Here is a 20405-nt window from a genome sequence, read left to right as displayed (position 1 = left end):
ATCACTCAGTTTTCTTAAACGATGATTGATATGTGGGGTTTAACGTCCCAAAACCACTATATGATTATGAGAGACGCCGTAGTGGAGGGCTCCGGAAATTTAGACCACCTGGGGTTCTTTAACGTGCACCCAAATCTGAGTACACGGGCCTACAACATTTCCGCTTCCATCGGAAATGCAGCCGCCTCAGCCGGGATTCGAACCCACGCCCTGCGGGTCAGCAGCCGAGTACCTTAGCCACTAGACCACCGCGGCGGGGCCAGTTTTCTTGAACGGCTACTGTCTCATTTCTCCATCTTTTTTTTCTTCATAAACGCTGCTATTGCGACAAGTATGAGTCAACAACTAATCCTCTCGTGACCGTTTCTACGTTATGTCAATGCGAAACTGCTCACGCTCATTTTAGCGCAAGTTATTTGATATTATTTGACCGTATGCTCACAAAGTGAAGAATGGCTACGCTGATGCATACACATAGCTAACTGCTGTGGAGACGTCGCAGTTGTATTCATCGCAGTAGCTATGTAACGCAGTGGTGCATATTTAAGGAGAGAAACTTGACGTGAACCACACATGCGCTATGCGCTATACACATGCGCTATATACACACATGCGCTATATAAAAAACAGAACACCTGTCTCTGCTACACAAGGACGTTCCATGCTCATTTATCGTCTGACGTTGTGCAGGATGGAAACAAGTGAGTGGTGTGACAGTAACGTCATACACCGACAGAAAAGTGACAAAATGAAGTTGTGGTCCCCAAAAACTGAAAGAATTGTGTGCCGCTAGTTTATTACCTATAGTTTGAAACAAAATGTATCTTTTGTGCGTTATATATTTGAAAAAAAAAGATGTCAGACTGGGCAGACCACACACTGATTGGTTGATTTGATTGATATGTCAGGTTTAACGTCCCAAAATCACCATATGAATATGAGAGACGCCGTAGTGGAGGGCTCCGGATATTTCGACTACCTGGGGTTCTTTAACGTGCACTCTAATCTGAGCACACGGACCAACAACGTTTTCACCTCCATCGGAAATGCAGCCGCCGCAGCCGGGATTTGAGCCCGCAACCTGTGGGTCAGCAGCCGAGTACTTTAGCCACTAGACCACCGCGGTGGGGTAGACCACAATTACAACCGCATTGTGACCACAATGAAAATGCATATGTTTAAAATAGGGTGGGTGAGGTTATAAAGAAACAAGACAAAAAAGGACCGCACTTGTGAACAACGGCCTAATCACACGTTGAAATCTCATTTCAGCTCAAAAGGTACTCAAATTCGTTGTCTAACCAGTTGACACATAGAGCACTCACACAGGCAGGTTCCTGCCTTAAGAAACTAAAACGCTTCATATATTTGACGTGCATTCTGTACCACATATCCCATTACTTGGCAAGCATCAGACATAGATGAGGATGCACCTGCACTTGGCACAGTGACTTGTTAAGTGGCTGCCCACAAATATGTGCGTGACAGTCGGGTTCTCCCTGAGGCAGACATTCAGACAACGCCCCGATTATTGATGTAGAATCGACCACGTCACAAATAAACGCAGTACACAACACTTATTATGCATTCGACAATCTTTTTTGTATGCTTCTTATGGCACAAAGCCCTTCAAGTGCCTGCGGATTTCACTCTATTGCAGGAGACCTCTTTTTTGTTGCAGTAAAAACAACTTTAACCAGTCTTTTATTAAAGATTTTTTTGAACCGGTGCCAGACCTTGTGCACATAAGCTGTAGTAAACATTTTCGAGCTAGACAAATGCAGAGTCATATATTTCTCACTTATTCGCCTGTTCAAATGATTAGAAAGACACTCCGCTGTGCCCAGGAGGAAATACTACGAAGAGCCTACGGTCATAAGCAGTTATATTGGCTTCCAAACTGGTCTTTACCTCGTCACGGCAAGACCTTCACAGCGATGCCACCATACAAATCTTTTTTTATCCCAGCAAGAGAAAAGGAAGGAAGCGTTCCAAAATGCGGGTAGTGTAATACCAGCACACATGTTATGGCAAGAACGTAGACTCTATGTCTAGAAATCTAGTGTCATGGAACTCCGTCTTCAGCTACTGGCTAGTCATGTTACAAAAACAACTCCAAGAAAATCACCAATTTTCTGTCGAGTGTCGCACTGGTCTGCACTATAAAATATGACATGAAACAATGACAACATAATGGTATTTTTCTCACAAAGTCTTGGTTTTTTGCATTTTGTCGTCACGAGCTATTAAAATATTACTGAGGACAAGTAGCATACATGATCCAGTGCACTACAGCTACAGCTACAGGCAACCCCAATACCCTTGTCGAGAATCGACGTTGCAAGGGGCCTTAACTCGTTCGCTAACACAATGTCAGAAACCTGGCTGAGTGACCTCAGTGTTGGGAACCGCCGCCTACATAAATTGGACCCATCGGGAAAGCTTCAAGTTCCATGGGACCTCTCCCTCAGGGATGCAACTCTACCATGCCGCCTGTGGTTAGGCTAAGCTTTCACGAAGGCGTACTCCTTTCGTATAGGAATGGCGGATAGCTCTCGATGTGAAACGTGCGACACTGACGAGACAATAGAACATCTACTGTGTTCGTGTGATCGTTTAGCAACCAACGCAACTTGCTACGTGAAACATTAGAGACACTGGATTGTAGACCTTTTTCCGAAGACAAAATCTTCGGTTCATGGCTCTACGCGTCGCAGGCCAGCAAAGCGACGCGGGCATTGCTGGGTTTTCTAAAAACGATTGGGCTACGCGACTACCTATAAGCGTGCGATGGACAAGATCACAAGTACCCACGCGTTGCCCTTCACTTCTCTCTTTCTTTTCTTTATCTCCCTCACCCCTTCCTTCAGTGCGGGGTAGCAAACCGAACGTGCGTCTAGTTGACCTCCCTGCCTTCAATTTTTTCCCCTCTCCTCCTCCTCCTCCTCCTCTAGAGCTACATTCAAAAGCACGGCAAGTGGATTGGATCACGTATGGCTCAAAGCATCCATATTATTTTACGGGCTCATTAAAATATCTCAACACAATCACAATTGAAAATGAGTTGATAAAATGACAACTCAGCTTTTGAAACTTTACATTCATTCGGAAGTTCCCCGTTTTTCACAATATTCTTTCGTAATTATTAACAACTGGTCAGGATAATTGTAATTTTAGCACGAAGGCACTTGCGATGTCATTCTTGAAGCACATTTGGCTTGCAATGATACAAAATGCTATCAGGCGTGGTACATCAATGAATATGGTTGAAGGAATTTTACCCATTGAATTTGACGCCTTACCCGCTGTTGCCCTGGTTTTTTCTGAAAAAAAGTAACGATCAACATTTCATACTCGTTCTCAAAAATGCGTTTGCAATATATTGTACTGGGTACATCCAGTAAAAATAAAAAAAAAAAACCAAGGAAGAGAAACTCCAGCTCAGTATGTCTTCCTGGATATAATAGTAGTTATTCGATTTTTACATCCCATCATCTCTGACCTTACAAATGGAAGTGCGAAAAGGGCACTACGCCACTGGTAGCTTGAAACCACCACTGCGAAGATTTTTTGCGATGATTAAGTTACGTTTTATAATGGCACCAACACTATTCACTTACAAATCTTTTAAAAAAATAACTTTGCTTACGTGGCTGGTCAGTGTTTCTAACATATGTATGCCCGTTACACGTAAAGAAAATTCTGTGTGCCAGCGCAAGTCATGAAAAGAAAAGAAGCGGGCATGTACTAACAGCTGTTCAGTATTTACCACTCAGAGTGCTCGCTTTTTGTGACAGTATTGTCGTTCGAGTGCTAGAAACTTTGGACTGCGACCTGCAAAACACGTCAACTCTTAATAAAAAAATTTAATAAGCAAAATAATTGCACGGGATTTCAACACTGAAGAAGAATAGAGAGCGAGACATACATCGCTTGCAAAGCACTCACGAAGAAACAACTCTGCAAAAGCGCGCGATCTCCGGTTGGTTCTCTTCATACAATCTAGCATGATGCCGCACGCTAACTTTCTCTTGCTGTCAAAACAGCGAAGCAATTTTCTCGCTAACGATAACACATACTAAATTTCGAATCGACAGTGAGCAAATGTGTCACGTCAGAATATCAGTAATTGATGTCCGTACGTGATAAGATTGCCACATTTTTCTGGCAGCTCCTGAATTCTTTCTGAGTAGGAAGCCAAGTTTGCTTACGTGACAGGCAGAGTACCAGGAGGGTGACGAGTGCAAGCTTCAAAGATGCCTGAAAGGAAGAAAAAAGCTTGTTCAGGATGGCTTTCGCCAACTAAGCTTCTCTCGAACACATCAGAAACATGATTAATTTTTAGAAAAGTATCCTACGTAAGAAAAAAAGCTCTTTGTAGAAGATAGGGATCGGCATATCGTATCCAAACAAACAGCAGATTTTTTTTGTTAACCAGAAGGAACTAAATAGCGATAAGGCGAATCAGTGTAATGTTAGCAGGTTATGCTACGTGGTCCCGGCATGTGGCGGCACACGTTGACAAGCCGCGCGTCTTGGTTATTATCCCCCACTGTTAATAGCGCGGTATTTTTTCTTCGCCGTCCAACAGCAGGTGATAGCAATCCTCAGAAATTGACCACAGGTTTCTATATAAAAGCGTATCAAAACTCCCTGTAGTAAAACATGAGCGATAGCGAAGCACATTAAATGACGAGCACCCGGCTGTTCCAGTTTCACAGATATTGCTTACACTATCTCTGTAGTGGCTTCAGATGCCAGTCTGGTGGAATCACGTTCAATACCAACAGATGCTCCACCCACTACGGCTCTCGTCAATACCATCAGCACGGATCTCACTCCCCCGCAAGCAGACGAACTACTGGCGTTATTGTCTAAGCATAAATTTTCTTTCGACGTACATTCCACTGCTCTAAGCCAGACTTCTGCGGTGGCTCATCGCATACACACCGACGGAACTTCTACTGTCCGTCGTCGACCATACCGTGTTTCTTCCAGCGAACGCGAGATCATCGACAAGCACGTTGCTGATATGCTCAAGCAAAACATCATCCGCCCCTCCTCAAGCCCTTGGTCGTCACCTGTCGTTCTCGTAAGAAAAAAAATTCCGCCATATCCACGAAGTGAATGATGATGAGTGGGCGAAGCTCCGGAGGTAAACCTGGTAAACCATGAATCCTCTGTACATTTTGCCCACTCGATTTTATTACATCCCTCCCCCTAGCGTACGTCGCCGCACTAAATCGAACGATTGCCTTCAACGAATGACACGCGCCATATGTGACATCATTCCTATTTTTTAAGATCTCACGTCTTTCATCAACTACAAGTACCGCTTTCTAGTTTATAACATCTTGCATCTTTTCATCATCAGCTACAAGTACCACCATCTAGTAAACACTACAAGAACTAAACGAAAGGTGGCTACATACAGGAGACGGTACCGCCATCTAGTGAACACTGCAAGAACTAAACTAGAGGTGGCTACATACAGGGGATGGTACCGCCATCTAGTGAACACTGCAAGAACTAAACTAGAGGTGGCTACATACAGGCTACAGGGGACGCACAGCCCACGCCCTAAGGAGCTTCGCCCCTAAAAAAGATGGTTCGGTGCGATTCTGCGTTGACTAACGCGCATAAAACAAAGTAACCAGAAAATACGTATATCCCTTGCCTCGCAATGATAATGCCTTAGATTCCTTACAAGGAGCGCGATATTTTTCGAGCCTTGACATGCGCTCCGGTTATCGGCAAATTCCAATGCACAAGGATGACAAGGATAAAACTGCTTTTGCCACACCCGATGGGCTTTACTAATTTAACGTCATGCCTTTCGGCCTCTCCGATGCGCCAGCAACGTTTGAACGAATGATAGACACTGTATTGCGGAACCTTAAGTGGAAAACATGCTTATGTTACCTTGACGACATCGCCATATTTTCCTCAACATTCAAACAGCACTTGCAGCGCCTGGATGAAGTTTTGACGTGTCTCGCAGCTGCTGGCCTTCAGCTTAACACCAAGAAGTGCCACTTTGCTAGTAAAAGTATTAAAGTACTCGGACATCTTGTCAGCAAAGATGGAATCCGGCCTGATCCCGACAAGATTACCGCCGTTCTTCACTTCCCGGTGCCTCAACGCGTCAAAGAGCTCCGAAGCTTTCTTGGCCTTGCGTCGTACTTTCGGCGCTTTATACGAGACTTCGCCACCATTGCTGCGCCACTTCCCCAACTCCTTTCTTCGGGAGCGTCATACGTATAGTCGGACGAATGCCAAATAGCTTTTGACACCTAGAAACGTGCCCTCGCGTCTGAGCCAGTGCTTTGTCATTTTGATAACGCCGCACCCACTCTCCTCCATACTGATGCCAGCGGACACGGACTCGGCGCTGTACTTCTGCAACGGACAGAGCGTTATGACGAACGTGTGATCGCATACGCAAGTCGCACCCTCACAGCAGCAGAGAAAAACTAAACCACCACCGAGCAGGAGTGTCTCGCCGTTGTCTGGGCCATCCAGAAGTTTCGACCATATCTTCACGGCCGCCACTTTACCGTCGTCACTGACCACCACGCTTTGTGCTGGCTGTCGACGTTGAAGAATTCGTCTGTACGTCTCGGTCGCTAGATACTTCGTCTCCAAGAATACGAGTTTGACATTATCTACAAATCCGGCAAGAAACACAACGATGCCGATGCCTTTAGCCGCTGTCCTTTACAATCCTTATCAGGCACTCCTGGCCTGTCGCCAACTGTGAGTGAACCCATCAAAGTGTCTCCGTCAGTTCATTCACTCGCCGCTGTCGATTTTCTTTCTAGCTTCAACAACGACACGTTTGCACCCACCAACGCAGCGATACTTACTGTCGCTCTATAATGCAGCGCCTTCAAGGCTCCTCTCGTCCTCCCAACGCTCACGCCCATCGACAGCTGTGGAACTTGAAGACTGAAAACTCAATCCTTTACCGCTTTGTCTTCCACCCTGAAGGACAGCGCTGGGTTCCTGTTGCTCCTCGTTCCCTAAGGGCACAGATTTTGGAAGCATTTCACGATGAGCCCAAGGCTGGTCATCTCGGTTTTCAAAAAAACTATGAACACATTCGCAGTCGTTTTGCCTGGCCTGGCCTTTCCAACTGCGTAGCGTGATATGTTGCGTCATGCTCGCTATGCCAACGCCGCAAGCGACCCACTTCCTCCCCGGCCGGTCTTCTACAACCTCTTCCGTGTCCTGACGTCAATGTCATTGGCATTGACCTCTATGGACCGCTACCAATATCAGCTAGCGGCAAGCGCTGGATTGTCACAGCAGTTGACCACTTAACAAGGTACGCCGAAACAGCTGCACTTCCTCTAGGATCAGCAAAAGATATTGCCACATTTTTTCTGGAGGCAATCTTTATAAGACATGGTGCACCACGCATCTTATCAAGCGATCGCGACAAGGCGTTTCTCTCGAAACTACTCGAACAAGTCCTCCACGCATGTAATACGATTCTTAGACGACATCCAGCTACCATCCCCAGACTAAGGGCCTCACAGAGCGCTTCCATCGAACTTTGACCGACATGATATCTATGTATATCAACGCCGACCACACCAACTGAAATACCATCCTGCCATTCGTGACTTTTGCGTACAATACCGCTACGCAGCGCACCACGGGCTATTCTCCATTCTTTCTCGTCTATGGCCGTCAACCAACATCTCCGCTCGACATCTCCTTTTTTGACATCCCTGTGAACTCTTCATCGTCATCGAGGGAGCACTTAATCTCTCGCCTGGCCGATTGTCGCCGACGCGCCCACCTCAATACACAGGCAAGCCAACAAGAGCGGAAGACTCGCTACGGTGGCGTCCACCGCGTAGTTCACTTCAATACTTTTTTTTACATCAGTGCGTTTTTTGCTCCTGTTTTTCCTTTGTATGCCTCTTTGTTCACTTTTTTTGCTGTTACACTGTACGCATAATTTCGTTTTTCCTACATACTGTTACTTCGTTTATTTTCGCCATTTTTACATAAATGTATTTTTTACTTCAGTTTTGCCATTATACACCTATTTGATCACCCCTTCTTTTACGTCTTAGGATGTACTATTATTATGATGTACTGTTACGTCTTCTCGTCTGCCTTTGTTAACCGCCAATATTTTTTTATGTATAATTGAATATTTGATATTTGTACTGTCATATTGTAACAATCCAATATACCCTTCCTGTAAAGATCCCTGATGGGATTGACAGTATGAACAAAAAAAATAAATACTGCAGACGAAGTACTATTGTGGACCCCAACGCGGGTTCTCGGCCTGTGTGATAAGTTTCACTCACGTGTCATCGGCCCCTACGCTATAGTCGAGCAGACGTCTCCTGTTAACTATCGAGTAACCCCTGTTGTCATGCCTCCCGATGGTCGTTTTCGTGGTACGGAGGTTGTTCACGTGTCGCGCAAAACCACTCGTGCGCCGTACACCACCATCATAAACAGCGGCCTGATTGGCCGCTTTCGCGCGAGGGGGGAAATTAGTGTAAGCACAATATTGACAACGTTTGACCTTCATCTTCTTCATCTGTATATAATCATCATCACAAAAAACGTCGTCTTCGTTCGAAGGGCTGATCAGGCGATTCAGCCTAATAAACTCCGTCGAGACTCCAACACTGCTACTGTTTTACAATATGTTTACGTCGATGGCTCGAGTGTTTGAGGTAAGCTTATAGGGCTTCTTTAGCACGAGTCGAGTCTTTTTTAGGGAGATCCCGTGTGACACGTGAGTTACTTTTTTCTCTACACTTTACCTACTTCCTGCTTGTTTCGGAGGTGGAAAACATAGGTCGGAAAAAATTGTGGAGCTCACTGAGACTCACTACTGCCATATTTTCCGCTCAGGGCTTACTCGAGCTGAGGCTTATCAAAGCTTTCCTAAGCCGGACTCACTCATGCCCAGACTCACGGCTAGATCTGATGAGTGATTCGACTCATCAATGAGTTCGCCCACCTATGGTAGAGATACGCGTAATTTGCGGCGAGTTCCGTCAAATTGTTTCCCCATGAGATGTAGCAGCATAACAGCTACACTTTCTGCTACTCTTCCTGTGTGAGATGACTAGCAACGCCGCGCTGACAAAGCGTAAGGTGAGAATCATCCGCTTGCTCAACGAGGCGGTGGCGCCCTCTTTTGCCAACTCCGGAGTCTACCTTTGGTTTGTGAAACGTTTTTATCATTTTAGTTTATATTGATTTATTGATGTTTGGGGTTTACCGTGCCAAAACCACCATATGATTATGAATGACGCTGTAGTGGAGGGCTCCAAAAATTTTTACCAACTGTGGTTCTTTTAATATTAGTTAATATTGCGACTACGTATAGATTAGTTTTGTTACATATGGTGACTTAGACCGTTTCACTGATTTTACACAATCTTCAATCTTCCACCGCTTTGGCGGTCTATAGGATGAGGTACTCGGTTGCAAACCCGCAGGTCACAAAATTGAATCCCGGCTGCGGTGGCTTATTTTCGGTGGAGGCGAAAATGCTGTAAGCCCAAGTGCTCAGATTTGGGTGCACGTTCAAAAACCGCAGGCGGTCAAAATTTTCGGAGCCCTCTAATACGGTGTCTCTCATAGTCATATGGAGTGTTTGCGATGTTGAACCCCACAATCAATCAATCATCATTGATACTACCCGATCTTGAGCATTACTAGCCTTTTAATGGCCTGTAATGAGCGTGTTACTGCGACCGGGATTATGCCACTTGAGATGTATGAATGGACGGCAAGCTGGGCCTCAGAAGGCTTCTCCACTTAAAAGTAGACGCATGAGCAACCGGCATCATCGCGTTTCAACTGTATGCACTTGCCACGCATGAATACAAGACTTGGTTGAGTTGCTTATAGAAATGTCTGCTATCCTCTAGGTGTGTTTTCTCACCAAGCCCGAGAAGTAGTTCATGACCCACTTAAACGATAACAATGTTTGTGGCCTCAGTACATAAAGAATAGAAACAGAAATTCTTTTTGTGAAGGCTCAAATTACTATATTGGAGATAGAAAAGTAGGCCTCAGCAGATCAGTAAGCGAAGCTGATATATGTAATTGAATACATCAGAGAAATTGCTCCTTTGCAAAAATATTGAGTCAGGCATTCGTTTCTTCATGCGTCTTTCAAGGGACCACTCAGAATCTATTTGAAAGTGAACAAAATACGAGGTTGATAGCTCGGACATGAAAATACGTATACCAAGAAAGTGAACCATGTCGTCACCTGATTATTCAGCTGCTTATTGTACATTGACTTATGTGACCTTGCTCAATGTGATAATCATATTATCTGAGGTTTAACGTCCAAAAACCATGATATGATTCTGCGAGAGGCCGAAGTAAAGGGCTCTGAAATTGTCGACAACCTGAGGTTCTTTACCGTGCATCCAACTCTAAGTACGTGGGCCTCAAACATTTTCCCCTCCATCGAAAATGCAGCCGCCGAAGCCACGATGGGATCCTTCTACCTTCTGGCTAGCAGTCCAGCGCTATCACGACTACACTGCCATGACGGGGTGACGTCTCTCAATGTCTATGGCGGTTTTGCACCGACTGCATTGAGCTTCCTACAACAATTAGTGAAATCATCTGTGCTGCTCATGCAGCACCCTAGGTTCTAAAACGAAAGCGTGCCTTTCGCCGTCATCTGACTACACACGGAGCATTGTCTAGGTTTACAGGGCATCTACGTCACCAGGTTGTGGCAAGAACATCTTCAGTTGAGGGGAGCCCAGTGCTGTAGCTGGTCGCACGAAACCTTGTACACATTCCTCTACAACTGAAACGAGAGCGCGTTCATCGTGTCTTTTAAACTTTGGCACGAGTTCCCGTTCCAAGTTTTTCTAAGGTGAAAGGAACTCGTTCAAGTAACATTTCTAAAATTGAAACGCGGCGTTACGTTGGCACTCCATTAGACTTTTTTGATATAAAATTGTAGTGTCGGTTAATCCTTAAGTGAAACACAGTAAGCAAATCAAAGCTCACATCGAGCAACATTTGTTATACGAATTAGACAAGGTCGACAGCAGGTTATGCGCAAGTAGAAAAAACCCGAATAAACGCTCAGAGCCCCACTTTTTAGAGACCTCCAGCCCGGCCGTACTACTGGAATATCTAACTTCGGCTTGCGTGCTCGTCAATTTGAAGCGCTCCACACTAATGCGACTTTCCAAGTCGGTTACCACAGGGGCAGTCAAGATACTGCCTTTCAGAATTAAAATTGAAATTTGCACCTATGTAAATATAAATTTAATTTTATTTTGCAGGACAACAATTAGCAATGAACAATACTTCGGCGCTTAGTGAGCGCTCATGCAATGTTTCCAAGTGAGTACCTAAATAATGTCCAAGAAAGAAGCTTTCGCCTTAGGGAAGTTTCTGCTGTTCGCAGTCAGCTAATATACTTTCAGTATTTTTTCCTCTCTGCTTTTCTGTCTTCTTCTCACTTCATTCTTTTGCTCTGTATTTTTCTTTTGTCTTCTTTTATACATCTTTCTTTATCTCTCTCTGTCTTTTCATTCTCGTTCTCCCCTTTTTTTGCCTCGTCCTCACTCTCGCTACCCCTTTTCAATACTTTGCTATACTAAGTTCTGCTATGCTCTGCTAGCGTGTGTGCATGATGCAGAGAAGCGCATTGACATTACTTTCGTAAACATCTCACCTAATTAGGAGATAAAGAGAGATAAGGTGGTTTGGAGAAAGAAAAAGAGAAAAAAGGTCGCTAGATAATCAGCCTCCCGTATGGGAGGGGGGCAGGGGATGACTCAGTGGCACTCGGCTGAGACACATTTACGAGCAAATTGAAAGTCAGCCAGAATGGTACTTGCATTGGTAAGGTGCTCATACAACCTTGCCGCCGAAGTAGTGTACACGATCGGAAAATGCATTGACGTAGATGTGTTCGCTCTAAAAGTAAATGAAATTTTTTCAGCGCGATGGGTTCGTCGTTGGGCCGTGATACGAGCAGAGTAAACCCAGAGAGTTTTCTGTCTGTATTGAATTTATTGAATTTCTTCAATGTGTCATGACTATGATAAATAAACACCTTGAAAGAAAAAACTCAATAGCCCAATGGGTACGACGCTCACCTTCGAGTCGTGGATAAGTGGTTTCGAATCTTGCCTCGCCGATAATTTTTTCAGCCAAGCAGTTATTCCTTTCTAGTTACCTATATCCTTTTGCTTGGCTTCCTCTTTACACGCTTTCTCGTTCATTCAAATAATTGCATCCCCCACCGGACAACTCAATGAACGGGTTCTGAAAGCAAAGCAGAAAAGGAAGAGAATGATGAGAGCGTGTGCTGGTTAATGATGATAATTTTCTTTGTACGACAGACGACGAACCTCGACCACAGCAGCTCTGCTTCACTAAATTAACTGTCCCCTCTTCACGTGATTAGTCTCGGCGTCGCGCACTTTCCTGCGCCTCCGGTGGGCGCCTTCAAGGGAAAACCAAGACGCAGCATAGTAACGCGCCTGACGTGGTAGGCCGTTCCGCCAAGTACTGCATGGTGTTCTGCGTGCGTGTGGAACGTCTGTTGAACGCCGTGGAACATCTAGAAATCAAACGCTGTCCCCCCTGTCATTATATTGTAGATGTAACGCATTACCGTTACAGTTCCAACGAATATGAATGATATGATGGCGTTCCTTCATTCCTCTCAAAAAGAAATAGTTCGTGGAACGTCGTTTTTTGGAACGCCGTTCCGTGCAGCCCTCACACGCCCCTGTCTTTTACGGCTAGGACCTTGTAAGCAAACTATTTAACCAAAATACGTAAATCAAGAAAAGTGTAGTCTGATTATTGTAACTCCTCTACTAAATTAAACAAAGTTTGATTATCTGCCACGATCAATGGTGTGCTACAACTTCCAGGCCTGAATATCCTCCGTTTTCCTAAAGCTACCAAAACGCTGTCTCTTGGCAGTGTTTAGTGTCATAATGCAGTCCTTCAGCGCTTCCAAACGGTGACGCCGGCTTGCCAATATCCATTTCAGAGGAATGTTTGAGATATATAAAGGGCTCTCTAAAGCGGGAGAGACCCGGTATCCGTTTGGCTTTCTGCAAAATAGCGAATAATGGGGCTCCGATGTCTTGCCTGAACTTGTTTGAGAAGTCTTGCTCCCATCACATGGACGAGAGTTTTGCAAGACAAGTGGAGAGGCTTAAGTAGCCATGAATCTCTGAGTGCCATTTAGCCGTCTTATGCGAGAGCATTTTGCACAAGATGAATATATAGTTGAGCGGTATAGATGAAGTTAAAGTTAGGTAGGCGTCCCGTAACTCCATGGGGTAACCAATCGATTGAAAAAAAAAGTGAGCACTGGGAAGGGATACAGTGTTTTTTTTTTTTGGGGGGGGGGCACGAGAACAAGCTTGACCACATTTGCACGACTATTGATAAGAAGTTGTTATGGCAGAAGAAGCGTCATTATGGGTGCGTTATTAAGTACCGCGAAAAATTGGTTGAGTATGGCACAGAAAAGATGTATCTTATACCATTTTCGAGTGGGAAATGCTACGTCTGGCATATGGGCCATTAAATAGTTCATAGATTGTTGGATGATAAGCAGCATCCCGTGTTTTTTGGGCTTCATTTTACTTGAAATTCGGATGGTGCCTTTTAAAGTGACCTTTTTGGGAGGAAATGTGGTGTTTATCGGAGTTCATTTCAGTGATCTCACCAGAAGAGAAGAAATCACTCTGCGATTAAGGAAACGTTACAATCACTGGCCTATGTTTTATTTTTTATTTAGTACATACTGCGGTCCGTAGACCAAGCAGGAAGGGCGTGGAAAGGGAACGTAGTGAAAACAAAGGGAACACGTTTGTACAACAAAAGTTTCTTACTATCGTACGCAGTAACTGAAAAACAAGTACATGCTAAGTAGAGTGAAATAAATATACTCTACTAGAAATAAAATAAAATGTGAACAAATTGTTCGAAACAGTCTTAAGCAAAGAAGTAACGCAACACAACTGGACTCATGATATGACGTTATATAGCATGGTGTCAATAATGTTGGCTAAGGAAAAAGATGCGTGAATTTTCCAAAGCCAGGAATGCTATGTTCAGAAAAACCACATGTATACAGGCAATGTATTCTATTCACGAATGGTTCGTGGAAAGAAGGAGTGTTTAGAAAGGTTCATACATGCAAAGTATGGTGTCAGATCACGATTGTGATTATGTCTGGTTTGCCTGGAATGAAGACAGATATGGGTATTCATGAGGATCAGTATTGAACTGACGATTTAGAAGCAGAAAAAAAAAACTTGAGTCTAGTGATAGCTCTACTCTGTTTTGAAAGTGGTATGTTGTTTGTAGCCATAAGTGATGAAGGTGAATCAAGATTCACCTTCATCAAATTGTGTCCTCGTACAGACGCATTTCCTTCAACTGCCCTGGCTCCGGCGTTTAGCTATATTTTAGCACGTCATGTAGCGGTGTCCCCACTTACACGACAAAGTCAGAAGGCATCCGATCAACGAGGCAAATTTTTACCAATGCGTGTCTATGACTACCTTGGTCGACCAACTCAGGGCCGTCTAGCGGGCCTGTAAAACAGTCAGGAGGCGCGCGCTTATCGTTGCCGCGAAAGCGTGGCAACGATCAGCGCGCGGCTCTTTACCCTGCAGTAGGTGGGAGCTTCTACGTACTCCTTCTCAACGCATAAAAGCGGTGCCGAAATTGTACCTAAAGTGGCTGTGCACATATTGATGGGCTCTACACATAACAAACTGCTACCAGCGGTGACGCACTATTTATAGCCCTTATTACAAGCCTGAGCTGCCTACGGCAGGCGCTTCTCTTCATTGCAGTCACTACACACGAGCCTTGTTGTGGTCATGTGCTGTGGCCGTGCCGCAGGAAACTTGGTTAATTAGCAAGAGCATGTCTACTACAATTATTGTTGCTCCTAAAAATGCTAGCCTTGTTTCGAAAAAAGCTCCGCCGTGGTGGTCTAGTGGCTAAGGTACTCGGCTGCTGACCCACAGGTTGCGGGATCGAATCCCGGCTGCGGCGGCTGCAGTTCCGATGGAGGCGGAAATGTTGTAGGCCCATGTGCTCAGATTTGCTTTCACGTTAAAGAACCCCAGTTGGTCGAAATTTCCGGAGCCCTCCACTATGGCGTCCTTCATAATCATATGGTGGTTCTGGGACGTTAAACCCAGCACATCAATCAATTGTTTCGTAAGACATTTGATTATGTTGCTATCGGATTCATTGCATCACCCTTTTGGCGAAACTGTGACTTTTTAAATTTTTTCCTTTGAAGATGCCTTGTATTGTTGCTGGGAATTCCCTCTTCGCATCCTCTTACTCTTTAGCTTCCTGACTATTTACGCTGTTAGTAAGGCAGTTCAGGGGCTCTTCTTTTAAATCGCCGAACTATACTGTTGCGGGGTAGGAGCTTGTGAAGCTGCTTTTTCGCTTTTTCTCCCAGCCTTCCCCATCTTCTTGTAGAAAAAGAAAGGCCATTTTATATCATATTAATATTATTATTATTATTATTATTATTATTATTATTATTATTATTATCAATACTCTGAAAGCTCAGATGAAGTTTAATCTTAATACGAAAGCAATGGAACACACTAAAGGTATTTTAGATGTCTGGAAAGTGTGAACACGCAATGACATGTACCATCGGCATCAAATAAAACGAGTACAGCGAAGCGCATGAATCGAGCACTTGAAAAGCTACAATGAAGTTCGGGGTTTGGTCAAGTGTTTACCATCTATAGGTGCGAACATCCGATTTGACAGCGCAGTGCAATCCCAGTCAAATATTTTTGCATTTGTTTTAGTTCTGGTATTCATAACTAACTAAAAAGAAAAACAACAAAAGACGGTAGAATTAAAATTACCAAGCGTTTGACACGAAACACGGGCCACCAATTTCACGTCATTGAACGGGAACGCAAACGAAAAAATCGGACTGTTATCGCACAGTGCTGCCTAACCGGATTCCGTGCCTGTCGACAATGATGAGTCGACTGCGCTTAGTGTGTGTGTTTGCCAGCGCTTGATCGACGCTCTTCCCTGTTCGCGTTTCATTTTATAATGATAGTACTTAAAAGTACAAATACTTCACTACAAAACACCTACGTTTGTTCATGTTTTTTTATAACTTTGAAGCTGCAGTTCTAACAGACGGAAGCATATTTCACGAGATTGCTGCCTATGATAGAGTTGCGTGCTTTTCGATGGATGATTCTCAGCTTTGAAAAAGACCTTTGAACGTTCAAAATGCTCTTTTAAAATCTGAGCTTATCGGATAAATCTGAATTGTAAAATACTTCAGTGGCGAGTGTTTATTACAGAATTTTGGATTTATCCGAAAACACCGAGCTCAAGTGATAAGGCTTCAGTGAGGAGACCACGTTGTTCAGACTTGTCGTTGCATTGTAGAGAGTGCGGCTTCGTGCCCTTCAAGCTCAATGCTGGGCTTTAAGAATAAAAGTTGCACGAAAAATTTAAAAGCTTTTTTTATTAGCACATCTAATCAGACATGCGCAGCGAGGCCTTCTAGCACGCTACATGCCACTGAAAAAGATTTCTTGATCATCAGCTCTACTAAACCAGATTTTGTTTGTTCTCGTTTCGATTTTCATCTGACTATTTGCACTAGTATACATAAATGTGAGTGTTTTCCAGTGAAAATCAGGTTCTCTTTGGCGCTGTATTTGTGTGATCATCTCTTTGTTTCATTGTTTTTTTTTTCGCCAATATCTACTATGATGCTGTACCAACTCTTCAAACAAGCTTCCCTTCAAAAACACGTAGAGCTGCCTACTAATAACTTCAAGAGCCGAAAGCAGCTCAAATGACGTGTCTGCTTGTATACCACCACTTGACAGCTCTTTATTTTTTTTTCATCACGGTGACGCAGCTCTTGCAGTAAGCATAAAAATAAGACAAGACTGATCTTGGGATATTGACGTTGACAGTTTTTGCATAACGCGTATAAGATCTTGACAGATGGTGAGATATATAACAGAGAGGCCGAAAAGGGCGCACGACGTATTGGCAATCTCACGTAGGCGCCATGGGGCATGTTTATAAAACAGTTAACAAACAGGAACGAAACTGATCCCTAGTCAACCTTGGGCTGCGCGAATAGGCATGTGGCTAGGTAACATTGCCTCTAAGTGACTTATTTGACGAGTTTTTCAAAGCCACCAAGGCGACTAATACACGTGATCTCTAAATGAACATTAAAAAATAACAATTTAGACAGGTCTGTCTTGCCTGCGCAGGCGCATGTAATTCCCTGGACAAACGTTGATCTATATGTGGGGTTTAGCGTCCCAAAACCAGCATATGACTATGAGAGACGCCGTAGTGGGGGGCTCCGAAAATTTTGACCACCTGGGGCTCTTTAACGTGAGCACACGGACCTACATCATTTTCTACTTCGTCGAAAACTCAGCCGCCGCAGCCGGGATTCAATCCCACTGGACAAAAAGTTGAAATGATTTGAAAACTCACTAGAAATGTTTACTCGGCTACATGTTTCATTGCGAAGCATTTTTCATCAAATTGCCATAGCCATTTGCGAAAACCAGTGGTCGTCCCCACTATGTCTTAACTTTCATCCTTTAGCAGTATTCGTTTCAAATTAAAGCATGAATTATGATGCCTTCAACCAATATGTGCTAATTGTAAAATTTACATGTACTCGCCAGGCAGATCACGCATTTGAAATATTCATTTTCTGAACGATTCTTCTTCCAAATACTCATCAGTTTTTGTCAATCCTTTTCTTCTGGTCGGCCACATATGATGCAGCTGAGTCATCTGAGTGTGACGCAAGATCGCGGATGTGGTCGTAGCGCAGTATTTATCCGCTTATTCATGTTTTGTAGCAACAAAAATGAAAAAAAAAGAAAATCTTTGTCATAACCTTCATTGCTCTCCCGAGCAACAGAAGCGGGTGGATTAGCGGCAACGAGCACAGTCATCCTCTACACTTCCTTGCATGTTCCCGTCGCACTAGTACAGCTTATATCATATGGAGCAACTTCAGAAAGGACCGCGGTAAGTACGAAGCGCAGCATTCCTTGCGCGTGCACGCCTCCGCAATGGCCGGGAGCGGGTCAGCTTGGAGCGCTCCCACGATACATTGGAGCTGACAGAAACAGCCCCCCGTGCGCAAGCCGTAAAGGAAAAAGCGAGTGCGCGCCTCCAGACCGGCCATTGTGAGAGGAAGGAATGTCGTGTTCGAGTGTTTTTATATTATGCCGGATCGCACTGTTTCTACATGAAATCAAATGGTGACTCGTACACAAAAGCTGCTCAGCCACGCACCTTTGCAAGGCCAGGGAATCGAGCGCGCAGTGAATTCGGCGCGAGTCATCCACGCGTAACTGCCATCTGCGCAGGCGCATCATCGTGAGCGTCTGCCTCTTTGTATAGCAGCTTAGTGAGTGAATAAATATGTGCATCACTTTTCGTAGCGGCAGCGCTGCTCCCAGAAAACACGGAAATTAAACCACCGAGCTTCTGGCATTTAGAGGTCCTCCGACAGGATTGGTCGTAAATTTTCACGCCCTCTAGTCGGCAACGTCTTCTCGACCAGGAGTCTGTCATTGGGCCTCACTATCGGAGCATAGCAAGGCCTGCTCGCAAATGGCCAACTATTGATTCATATGTGGGGTTTAACGTCCCAAAACCACTATATGATTATGAGAGACGCCGTAGTGGAGGGCTCCGGAAATTTAGACCACCTGGGGTTCTTTAACGTGCACCCAAATCTGAGCACACGGGCCTACAACATTTCCGCCTCCATCGAAAATGCAGCCGCCGCAGCCGGGAATCGAACCCGCGCCCTGCGGGTCAGCAGCCGAGTACCTTAGCCACTAGACCACCGCGGCGGGGCAAAAATGGCCAACTATTGCACATCGCTTTTTTAAAAGCGAAGGTTTCCAGGGCCCTGGATTGGAAGATTTTATGGAGAGTACCTTAATAACTTATTATTCGCTTATGACATTGCAATAACGAGTAACTAAGGCGACGAATCATAGCTCGTGATAACTTATTTGAACAAGGAAAGCACAAGAATAGCTATAAAAATTAGTAAGCATCAAACTACTGTGCAATGGTGCCGGTAGAGCTATTTTTGACTGGTTGCGATGAAGTTGTTTAGGAATACGTCTACAGCCAATAAGCGCGCAGCCGAATCATGAGAGTGAAACGACTAGAAGATTAAGAGTTGGGTAGAACACATTCGGATTGATTGATTGATATGTGGGGTTTAACGTCCCAAAACCACCATATGATTATGAAAGACGCCGTAGTGGAGGGCTCCGGAAATTTCGACCACCTGGAATTCTTTAACGTGCACCCAAATATGAGCACACGGGCATACAACATTTCCGCCTCCATCAGAAATGCAGCCGCCACAGCCGGGATTAGAACACATTCGGCAAGCATTCTCAAATCGTGTATGGCAGTCTACTAAACCACAATTTTTTACATAATGTTTTTCGATGCACTCAATGGTGACGCCAGTGGCCCACCCCTGTCGCTGCCCCTGCCACCCGGTATGAATATAAACACCGCTCTTGACCAACCATGTAGTGTCGATGGGGAGGGGGGATGTTTTTCGTCATCAAACTATAAAGATTAACAGTGTAAGCTGCGGTAACTTCCAATTGGGTTGCATTCTGTCAAGAGTCCTCCAGACATTTAAGTGTGCACCTATCTATTCTATATTTATTATGCTATTTTACCTGGCACTTCACGTTGTTCAGCGCACCTTCATCGGCATTGCTCGTGCACAAGGTCGTAAAATATACCCGAGCACCCAGAAACTATAGACTGCTAATAAATCATCTATGCGCAGCCATGTGAAAACACAGTATCACATATTCAGCAACGGCGGTAAAGAAGAGCGGCACCACACCCGTGCGGACTTCTTGCCGACGGCGGAGTTAGCCCATATTGAGGTGCATGACTATGCGATGAACGACAAGATGTGATCATGCGATGCATCTACTATGCATCTTTCCTCATCGTTAGGTTAGGTACAAATAAAAAAATAGGTGTTTCTTACTCGCGTCGTTCTACGAAACGAATTCAAAGTGGCCAGTTCCGCTGGCAACTCTGGATTTGGGATTATTTTTCTGCCGAGTAACTTGGTCATTTTTAAAACGCTCTCGCTTTTTTAACACAAAAGTGTTTTATGCCAGGCTAGCCCTAGGTTCCACTGACCTATTTCTTGCAAATAAATTAACGCTCGCCGAAGTTGCAACGAATAAGAGTTTTTGACATTTCAAAACCTTGTTCACATAAAAGCGAAACATGAGTAGACGAAACATGAGTAGTGCCTTTACATTAGTAGACGGCGCAGTGACCCG

General features: G+C 44.5%; 1 protein-coding gene across 1 annotated transcript in view; it reads right to left on the bottom strand.

Annotated features, from left to right (window-relative positions):
• LOC142776718 (uncharacterized) overlaps nt 1-20405 on the bottom strand; it is a 394390-nt gene that overhangs the window by 124235 nt on the left and 249750 nt on the right. The window contains exons 2-3 of the mRNA XM_075880911.1: nt 4212-4260; nt 3282-3323 (exon numbers count right to left, since the gene is read on the bottom strand). Of these exons, the coding sequence (XP_075737026.1) occupies nt 3282-3323; nt 4212-4260 (91 nt within the window). The remainder of the gene's footprint in view (nt 1-3281; nt 3324-4211; nt 4261-20405) is intronic.

The sequence above is a fragment of the Rhipicephalus microplus genome, chromosome X (assembly GCF_043290135.1).
Source record: "Rhipicephalus microplus isolate Deutch F79 chromosome X, USDA_Rmic, whole genome shotgun sequence".
Taxonomy (NCBI): Eukaryota; Metazoa; Arthropoda; class Arachnida; order Ixodida; family Ixodidae; genus Rhipicephalus; species Rhipicephalus microplus.
This window is presented reverse-complemented; position numbering and strand designations above follow the sequence as displayed.